The 10780-nt window shown below is 47.0% G+C and overlaps 1 protein-coding gene across 3 annotated transcripts; it reads right to left on the bottom strand.

The window, feature by feature from the left end:
- Window positions 1-1335: 1335 nt before the first annotated feature.
- Window positions 1336-6704, bottom strand: LOC123123795 (ankyrin repeat and SAM domain-containing protein 6). 3 transcript variants are annotated; one of them, XM_044544416.1, is made up of 2 exons: window positions 5856-6704; window positions 1336-1936 (listed from the first exon to the last, which is right to left on the bottom strand). In XM_044544416.1, the coding sequence occupies exon 1, from the start codon at window positions 6620-6622 to the stop codon at window positions 5861-5863; it is 762 nt and encodes a 253-aa protein (XP_044400351.1). In that variant the 5' UTR covers window positions 6623-6704; the 3' UTR covers window positions 1336-1936; window positions 5856-5860. The 3 variants fall into 3 exon arrangements, with proteins under 3 accessions (XP_044400351.1, XP_044400352.1, XP_044400350.1); XM_044544417.1 differs by having other exon boundaries at window positions 1336-1905; XM_044544415.1 differs by having other exon boundaries at window positions 1336-1929; window positions 5856-6702.
- Window positions 6705-10780: the final 4076 nt, after the last annotated feature.

Here is a 10780-nt window from a genome sequence, read left to right as displayed (position 1 = left end):
TGATTGTGGTAAAGTATGAAGATACGGTATTGTACTTACGAATGCACCAACAACATATGCCCACTGGGGCCGAATACATAACTGGTGGCACAAGCTGCCGCACAAACGCCTCGCCGTCATCAAATTCTACGACTACTGAGTAGTGAGTATCTTTGTTGCGCGTGAACAATCGAACTTGCTGATCGTCGAGGGAAACCAGGACTAGTGTTCTGTTGCCACACAAGCACGCACGGAGCTCACCTTGCATGTGAGACCATGGGGAAGGGAGGGATCACTCTGCGTCCATCAGAAACCAAACCAAACTGAGCACTGTTGCCAATGTCAATCACTTTGATGTTGCTAAATTCTGAACGCTGGCCACTCCGCCTCTTCTCGACGAGCTCTAACTACTTCTTTGTCAGGTAAATTACCGTTCGAATCGACTAGGACCTCAGAACTCTCCTAGTTTGCGGTAATTATTATGAAACTCTTCTTGTATCACGTCCGGACCTAGCATCTCGTCATTTATTCTCTCAAAGTCTCGAGTATGCATCAACTACCTCTAACCAGAGGCATGCAATGCAATTCTAATCCACACATGTCCTCAGCCCATCATCGCTATCACAAGGCCGAATCCTCGCCATGGAGAGTAAACGATGTGATCCCGTGTTGGACTAGTAGCCTGCCTATGTGTCGAGCTCGGGGCATGGATGGAACCAGGAGACGATAGGACATGATGAATAATTGGACCACCTCCTTCTCGACTCCTCCAGCGTCCAAATCCTACTCAGTCTCGATCGTCTTTGTACCCATCCTTTCCACGCAGCAGTAGAATAAGCGACCTTTACGTTATGGCGTGCATAGGGAATTTCCATGCATGATGCATACGCACATCCTTATCGCCAACGTGTGCATGCAGAGCAGTGCAATGTTCTTCTTCACATGCACATATATTCTATCCATACAACCAGTCGGCCGGTGTGTGATGTGATCAGCCTCATCCATGGCTGGGAATGAATGCAAGTGGATGTGGATGGAACCCAACCCGAGTGGAGAGGGCATGTCTGTCCGTCCGCACTGGTCAACCAACCAACCTGAACAACCCCTTCTCAAATCCAAATCTAAATAAATCCAAATCCAAATCCCTTGATGCCGTCCGAAAAGTCGATCTTCACATCCAGCAGCCAAGTGAGGTGAGAGAGTGGCCCCGTTGGTTATTTGGCCTGGTCGATCGACACCTTTCGCTTGTCAAAGGCCAAGATTCTTCGCTCTAGCTACCTTTAGCTGTGTCAAACAAGATGCCTCGCCGCCAAAGTCATAGCCCCTAACCTGACCCCCATGGCTCCCGCCTTCTTATAAATACATGGCCAGGCAGGGCATGAAAGCATCATCAGTTAGCTAGTGCACCAGCGCACAGGACACAGGTGAGCGAGGTCTTGGATGGGGGTAAGAGGCCATCTTCGATAGCCAAGGATGATTTGCCTGTGAAACTCCCTTGGCAGCCGAGCTCTCTGCCACAGAGAGCGGCGTCCGGCGGTTCCATGGGCAAGTCACCCTGGCTACCCGAGTACCTCTTACCACACCCCATGCCAGACCCATGCTCATTTCATTCATCCTACCTAGTGCTGAACAGAATTCACCCAAGGACCGGCGATCATCATCAGGTAAGCCCCTTACCTTACATACAAGACATACATGCTTGCAAACATACATGCAAACAAAACATTCCAGTGGTTACCTCCGCGCCTGGCCTGCCATTGTGGCGCTATCGAGCCCCAGCAGCATGGACATTTGCTGCCACCCTGCCACAGTAATCAGTGGCAACCCCCTCAGCCTCCCTCCCCGACATTTATCCCTAGCATTCCTTTTATGCCTTTAGCCAGTTGACTGGATCATCTTCTCCCTTCTCTTTCCTTTTCTGTATTTCTGAGAATCAGTGAGCTTGCAGCCCTGCAAGCTTTTACATTTTAATTTACAGGTACAAGAGATGCGGGGCAGTCCAGATAGCAAATACAAGCAGATAACAAGCAATGCATAAGTGAATCTACCTTTTATAGCCCGCGCATATAGTATCAGAAATCAATTCAACTATGTTGCAGAAATTTACCAGTATTTGAGGCAGAACAGAGCTACTGTAAGTAAGTGTTAATAGAACACACATTCCTACTAGGGAGGAAAATGTTTGGTAACAGGCAGTGGACTAGTGGACTTTGTGGTGGGTCCTGGTGTACAAATTCAATGACTAATTGAGGAAAATGTTGCCAATTATCTAACATATCACGCTAAAGATCATTTATAAATGAAAGCACAACTTTACACTGTTTATGGACAGCAGCTTGGTTTCAGGTTCTAAATTAGCTCCCATCATAGCAGGACAGCAAAAGATTAATTAAATCAGCATACGGAAAGACTATATATATGAAGATTTAACATGTTAAAACCATTCATAGCTGTCAGAGATAATAAGAAACTCTGAGCTCCCTACAAGCTCTGTTCTCATCATGGAAATGATAATGTGACAACCAAAGTTGAAGAAGAGCAAAATGTGAATGATAGGTCAGTAGACAGGATATGTAAGGAAACAGATGAATTTGAAGTTATAAGAAAGTTTTAGATGGATGAAGATTTATGAGAACACAGGGACACATAAATGTCTTTTGCTGATTCGATAATATTACAGTTTGAGCCCATAATAAGAGTAGGCTACCATATTTGCGTGGTGTTCAACACATTACACTTTTTATCATAATGATCAGCTGTCAATCACTTGCACTAAATGAACCTCAGGATGGACAAAAACTACAATTCGCGGATGGCTTCATGCTCAAGAAGTTCAGTATAGGTTTTGTTGGCACAGAACGATGCAGGACGAGATAACTGATGTAAATTGGCTGAATTGGGCGGACGCGATTTCACAACATTATAAATCATTCTGTTCACTTGGCGTTGACTTTTTTGTGAGAACTGGTTTCAGTGAATAATAGTAGTTCCCACTTGATATGGAATATTCCTCATAGGGGTCATGTACTCGCGTTCTATAGCCTTTTGGACAGATGTATTCTATGCATGCATCGAACTATGGCCTTAAGGGAACTCAAGAGGTGAGCATGTTTCAGAGGAAACTATCTTTCACTTGTTTTTAGACAAGATGGGTAAGGTCAAGTTAAAGAAACTGGTACCCGAATGATTTGGAGAATATATACCTACCATAATCAGGAAAAGATTCAAAGGAAAAGATGCGCCGATGTGCCATAAAGATAACTATGAATGGGTTCTTATGAGATCTTGCGGTTATAGTTTTGCTTCTGCCGTATCTACTTCTTTGAAGCACTATACATATTCTCACATGTCAACCCAGAGGACTGCCGTGAAATCCCGCATGGTGAAAGGTGTTCCTCTTTGCTGGCCAAGGACGAGTTGCCCCTTTCCTATTCAAAGTTGTAACGATACCTTGCCCCTAAAAGGACAAGTATCGATATGTATCCTAATATAATAGGCAGCTTCGAGGCTGTTACACTAGCCCCATTGCTACGAATGTATGCATTTCCCTACAATACAACCATTCCTCTTGCTACATTAACAGGAAACCTGGTTTCGCCCAAACGGTGTTTAGTAGAAGCTGAATTAAATAATTAACTATTACCATACACAAGGAAAGCAACCTAGATAATGTACATTGGAGATCACCTGCTATGACTAATAAGGACATGCATGAAATATGATGAAGTTACTAGATAAGTAGATAGTGGCATAGTTCCCTCTAAAATCAAATTAGGCCAAATTTAAGTTCCACCATACCATAACAACTTTTTAAGGAAAAGCTCTAACTTATCAAAGCAAAACTCTTCCACATTTTTGGTGCAACAGAGCACACCCATATGACAAGGAAAAGGGTTGTGTGACGGAGGAATAACTTAAAAGATCGACAGTATCACACCATACTGTAAACTGGATATAGTATAATAGCATCACTATTGTCAGATTTCTTCAACACAGAAATGCAATTGCCATATCTTGGTAGCACAGTTCTTGGATAGTATTGGATCGAATTGCCAAAAGAAAATAAAGAAAACTAGGCCTCATATAGAAAGCAGCAAGATTTACTCCCTCTGTCCCATAATATAAGAGCGTTTTTGACACTAGTGTAGTGTCAAAAACGCTCTTATATTATGGGACGGAGCCACGGAGGAAGTACTTCTTTGTGGTTATAGTTTTTGCTTCTGCCATATCTACTTCTTTGAAACACTAAACATATTCTCACCATGTTTTTAAGGTGTCCTGCCTTGGAGGCTTAGGTGGCAAGGCGCCCTGGCAGCGTGTTAGAACTTTGCACGTCTTAGGTGCTTAGTTGTCAGTCGTCACTTGGGCATCAACGCGGTGGGTGCTTGCCTTAGGACGCTTTACCGCCATAAGAACATTGATTTTCACATGTCAGTCCAGAGGACTGCAGGAGGAATCCCACATGGTGAAAGGTTTCCTATTTGCTGGCCAAGGACGAGTTGCCCATTTCCTATTCAAATCAAAGCTCTACGGTACCTTGACCCTATAAGCGGAAGTTTATATGTATCTAATAGGCAGCTTCGAGGCTGTAACAATAGGCCCTTGATACGAATGTATGGGTACAACCATTCCTGTTGCTATATTAACAAGAAATCAGGTTTCACCCGGAAACAGTCAAGGAGAAGATCAAGAAGGTAATTAACTATTACCATAGACTAGAAAAGAAATCTTAACAATGTACATTGCAGTAATAGCCCTGATAATCTGCTATACCAATATGGACATGCTATGAAATATGATGAAGTTACTAGATCATGGCATAGTCCCATTTTGAATGAGTTTCGTTTCGTACTGACCAACCAGTAATTTAAGTAATACACGGATAGCGTTGCCCCTATTATAGGAATGTTTCATTCTTACTCTAAATACTCTGAATTTAGCTATTAACAAGGCCAACTTTCTTCTGTTCAAAAAAAAACAAAAAACAAAAAACAGGCCAACTTCAAGTTCCATCAAAACATAACATCGTTTCAGGGAAAACTAAGTTAACAAAGCAGAACTCTTCTACAATTTTGGTGCAACAGGGCACACCCGCATGGCAAGGAAACTGCTGAAAGCATATAAGCAGTAAGCCAGTACGCCCACCGCAAGATGAGTGCTTTCTTCTCCGACTATAGTAGGATTACTACTGTCAATACAGAAATGCAATTGCAATACCATGGTACCACAGCCTTAAATAGTGTTGGATGAAATTGTCAAATAAAAAGAAAGAAAACAAGGCCTCGGGCAGGAAGCAGCAAAACCCTGAAGCATCTACTCCCTCCGTCAACTTTGTACTAGCTCTAGTACAAATTTATACTAAGCTCAAGACACTTATTTTGGGACGGAGGGAGTAGTTAGAAAGGCACAATATGTCTTAATATTATGTACTATAAACACATTTAATCTCAGTTTGTAATTATTTCCAACAGCTTTCCGAAATAAAATCTGCGATGGAGATCCATCTAAAATCTTCAATTATGGCATGGAAAGCCGAAGCGGAAGTAGTATAACAAAAGGAAATCAAACGAGTAATGAATAAAAGTAGCATAGTTGATGACATTCATTATGAGCACATAACAACGACATATTGGGACTGCATTCACCTTATTCCATCCATTATTTCAAGTTCCTTCTTGAAACAATTCCTCCCAAAGCACTAGTGCTCCACAGCATATCATTACGACAGAGATAAGGTGATCATCAAGCCTATATACACACTAGGATTGGTGAAAGCACCATAAGCTAATGCCCTCATCACTACTAGCTTTCTATGGGAGAGGAAACAAAAATGGAGAGAGCACAAAAGCTAGCTAGCTAGGAACTGGAGGTCTCACCCAACTCAGGACACGGTGTCGGTGCTGCGGAGCTTCTGGATGGCGGCGAACATCTTCCTCCTGGAGCCGACGGCGCCGATGCCCATGTCCTTGAGGTCCTCCAGGGTGAGCAGCGGGAGCACCTCGTCGTCCACCTCGTGGATCTCGAACACGGGGGCGTACCGGGAGAGGCCGAGCCCGTCGAGCCAGGCCCTGACGCCGCCGCCGCCGCCGTAGCAGGCCGCGCCGCCGTTGGGGAGGCCCCAGTCGGCGACGCCGTCAGACTCATCGACGCTGGCCTCGCGGCTGCCCGAAACCCTAGCGGCCCTGGCGGCGGCGGCGGCGGAGTCGGACTGGTCGGCGTCGTCGTAGTAGTGGTGGTGGCCCTCCTCGTCCTCGTAGCCGTCGGCGCCGCCGTGGGGAGCCGGGATCCAGGCCGTGCGCGGGCGGCGCTGGCCGGGCTTGGGCCCGCGGGCGCGGGCGTTGGGGTCGAGGGCGTCGTCCGGGTGGGACCGGCGCGGCGGGCGCGGGTGCGACGACGGCTTGCGGTGGCGGCGCGGGAGCTGCGCGTCGGAGGCCGTGGCCTGCGCGCCAATGTCGCCGAGGCGGACGCTGGGGCGGCGGCGGCGCTTGGAGTAGGGCGGGGCGGGGGGGTCCGCCGCGGCCGCGGCCGCCGCCTCGGCCGCGGGGTCGCCGGGGAGCAGCAGCGCGGCGGCGGAGGCGGGGGCGGCGGCAGCGCCGCCGTTGGTGTCGGGCTCCGGCGGGTGGAGGAGGTGGAGATCGGCCATCGCGGTGTGGTGTGTGGCGGCGCCGCGTGAGATGCGTAATCCGCGGCTGGCACTGCCAACTGATGATCTCACTCCCCACTCTGCTCTCTCGCCTGGAGCTACGTCACGCACGGCGGTGGAGGGCCGTCGGATCGCGACGCGTGGCGGTTCGGGCGGTCGGGATGGCGCGCTGCGCGCTGGCGGTGCGGGGAAAGTCAAGCCTAGGCGTTGACTGGGTAGGCCGTGACGTGGCGGATAAGGCTCTGCAATAGACCACGGGCTGTAGCCCAGTGAACTGACTGAGATGGGCTTCAGCCTCTCTTTCCTATGACTTTCTTTCCTAGCCTTCTTAGCCCACCTCGCCCAACAAAGTTTTTTCTTCGGAGTCATTTTGACTCAAAAAAGCTCTCGAAAAGAACCATTTGTTTTTCTGAGGCAACTTCAGTCTCATGGAATTTTGTTTTTGATATAGCTTACCACTCATGCCAAGCGGTCAGTCTCATGGAATTTAAGTGAGCACGACACTAAGTCATCATCTTTTTTTCTATTCTCTTGCAATGATTAGTTTTCCTATATGTTCCGTTAGTCATACCCAAATGCTATTTTTGTTATGGTTTTTTTAAGATGCTATTTTGCTTGACCTGATGAGAGTTTCACTTCAGAGAGGGGTAGTGGCACTCTACATCAAAATTTTGTCATTCTCAATGTTAAGGTTTATGATTATTGTTTTGGATGTCGGAAGAGAACATCTCTCTTAGCTGACATGTCAACAAATATGATCAACAAGACGCTAGTGGCTTTGCGTAGTGGGACCGAACCTCCTCACTCCCACTGTACTCTCCCCTAGAGTTGCGATATGTCTGCGTGGTGGGTAGTGTAAGACCGCGACGCGTGTCGGTTCAAGCGGTGGGAAATGGCAAGTTGGGCGCTCAATGCGGGTTTAGGGATGCAATGAGTTAAACCCCGAGGTTCACCTGGTTAGCGGTGGTCAAAAATGCCAACTTCACCATGCTTTTCTTTCAGATGACCTTTTCAAAGAAATTTATGAATATTTGTAGAAATGAAATATTTGATATAAAAAATTCACCCATGAGTGTTATTTCATTGTAGTATATTGCCTAAAAAAACTTTCAATTGTATCGCTAAAAAAGACATGTTTTTATGTGGTGCGACCAAAAATCATTGGCAAAGCTTAAACCCCACGGCCGCATTGAGACGTTACCTTTCTTCCATTCATGTGGTTTCGTGAAAGTTCGTTTGCTTGTCTTAGTGTTTCTAAAGCCTTTATTGTAATGAAGTACTATTTTTTTAATTATCTTTGTTCTCTCTTTAAAGTCTTATTTGTTTGATGTTGTCAGAGGCTTATGATCTAGTTGTTTTCACTAACTGCAATAGCTTCCATTATTTATTACTGATCAACATCTAATGTTTCCATTAGTTCTAAGCTATATTCAAGGTAAAAGAATGATGCAAAAATTGAACTTGGTCTCCTCCCTGTCATCCGTCAGGCACAACGCCCAACGTCGTCTGCTTCGGCACCACACTCTATAATGTGATTGGCAATGAACACTAGGTGCACCTGTTTTTCTGCCCTAGAAATCTCGTTCAACAATTTAGACGATTAAAAGCAAGAGGTGGAGATCTGGTCAATCTGAAAAAACCGAGCTGCCTTTCTGGTTTTTCCTTCCGCAAACAGTGGCATTATATCTTTTCTTTTTTCCTTTTCTCGTTCGATGTGGGCTTGCATCCAGATCAACTGGTTACCTAGTCAGCACATAAATCTTCTATTGGTCGATCGTAAGTCAAGCATTATTGGAGGGAGGACCATTCGTGCAATCGCACGTGTCTGCCTCCCGAGCGAACACCACTGTTCGCTTGCAAGGGACCCTCAGAGCGCACCATCATTCGCTCCATGGGCATTGGGAAGACATGTTTCCTCCCTATTAATGTTTGTTAATTTAATGTTTGTAAATATTAATATAATTTAATAGAGTTAGTCAGATTTAAAGTGCTCCGACTTGAGACCCACTATAACTTGAAATAACATAGAACAAAGACAGTAAAACAAACGCGTGTTGCATCTGATGCACGTGGTGTACGTCCTCGGTCATGCCAGGGGCGCTTGGTTTTAGCCTTTGGGTTGGCTATAGCTGACGCGCGGGCCGCAGGGTGCCGGATCTAACCCGGTGTAGCTGGATCCGGCTCCTATAGTGGTGATGAGTGGTCCAATGTTGGCCTCGCGAGTGGCTGCAACGGTGGTCGTGGCATTGTGCTCATCGCAACCCCCGTGGACTGTTGGTGGTGGTGTTGGCGTCAACTCAGACGGTCTGCCATGGTGAGGCGGTGGCCATGACGTCATTGTTGTTTCGTTTGGTCTGGTTCACCGCTGATGCATGTGAGAGGAGTCGTGGCTCATTCTCAAGAGGTTCACAGTGGACTGGCTCCTACTCCAGGTAAGAGGTGGTGAGGCATAAGGCCCTAGGCAAAAGCCTTGTTCTCCGACGGGGATCATTCCCGGTGATGTTGGCGCGTATGGTTGTCCTCCTCCTCCTAGGAAGTATTTTCAAAGAGTACTTCCTCTCACTGTGCCTTGGTCGGACGGAGGGGTAGTGGCGTTGGTGGTTGTTGGCTTGGCCGGGCCGATCCCGGGTTTCGGTGGGGCGGTCGTGTCTGAGCCTGGGCGAAAACCTTTTGATCTAAAAGTGTCAAAGCAATAGAACTTATTGAAAAAAAAAAGCTCATCTTTCTCAAAAAGGCGACATGGGTCGATGCCGATGACGACGACGTCCTTAGGCGTCATCACCTTCTTGGAGGCATCTTTGAAGATATTGTTTACAGACATTCCGAGTTAAGGTCACGTTAGGCGGTGATGGGCCCTATACAGATGGAAGGAGGAAGTATGATATTTAGTTTTTCTTTAACATTCTTAGTTTCACCGACAACTAAGCATGGATATAGAAAAATCCCCTGCGCAGCAGGAAGCAGGCCTTGCATTAGAATTTTTCAACAACAGCGGTTTTGTTGAGCGTCAAAAGCAGTATGTATTTCAATGTACCTCAGCTTTTCAGAACACGACTGCAGCCCATTGGACATGCATTAGAATCCCAAGAGCTGCACTTTTTTTTAGGAACAATAAGCCACTTTATTCTTAAGAAACGCATTAGGAATCTTGTTTGATACAGTTTCGAGAATACAATCCGATGGGTCCTGAACCCACACCCTACACACCTCGTTATTAACACCTTCTCGTGCTAAAATGTTAGCCACATTATTTGCTGATCTTCTAACCCCGAACCTTTGAGCATCACCGCCACAACCTCTGAGTATACAATATAATAGATATAGATATAGTAAATTATTTTCGCAAAAATATTTTTTTTAAACATAGACAAAGTAGCAGGGAGTAATAAACATACTCTTTTTCTAACTTATTGGGGACGGTCGGCCCAGCCGCCCCTGTCAGCTCATGGTGCCACGCGTCGGACGGCCTCCCTGTGTCTGTGTGTTTTGTCCTCCATTTCTCTCATTTTCTCCTCTCTCCCGAACTCTGTCATTGAGTTGTCCTCGATCCCCTTCTCCACCTCACGGCCGCCGGTCAATTCCAGCCGCCGCCGGTGAGAACCGTTGCTTTCATGCACATCTCAGCCCAGACTACCTCCTCTACCAAGTGGATTCAACACTCCCACGCCTCAGCATGGTCTCCCCGGCGGCGTCTATGCACTGCCCTGAGCGCCAATCCTGCTTTTGTCCCATGCGCATGCTGCCGTGGCTATGGTCGTCGATGACCTCATGCAGTGTGTGCGCAAGAAGCAGAACCGCATCACACAGATGGATGAGGCGGCCGCCGTCGGCCAGAGGCTTAACCAGGAGCGGAAGGAGGTGATGCGCTCCAAGCCCAGGTTCACCGCCATCATCGCCGAGCTCAAGCGCCTCCACGAGCGCCGCTCGCCTGCTTCCGCAGTGAGTATCTCCCACCACGACGCCCTCCAGGCCTGTGGCCATCATGCCTGCTTATGGCTCGCCCGCGCCGATGAGCCGATCCACCCTGGCTCCTCTGTTACTTGTGAGTGTTATTGATATACGTAGTAGATTTGTTATCTTGCTTGATTGGAAATTATTGCTGACTGAAACATGTGGCTTTTGGCTGTAGATGGTGCGGTGAGGGCTATGCTGGACAGG

This window comes from Triticum aestivum, chromosome 5D, assembly GCF_018294505.1.
Source record: "Triticum aestivum cultivar Chinese Spring chromosome 5D, IWGSC CS RefSeq v2.1, whole genome shotgun sequence".
Taxonomy (NCBI): Eukaryota; Viridiplantae; Streptophyta; class Magnoliopsida; order Poales; family Poaceae; genus Triticum; species Triticum aestivum.
This window is presented reverse-complemented; position numbering and strand designations above follow the sequence as displayed.

Coding starts and splice junctions, on each gene's coding strand:
- LOC123123795 (XM_044544416.1), bottom strand. CDS start 6,622: ATGGCCGATCTCCACCTCCTCCACCCGCCGGAGCCCGACACCAACGGC.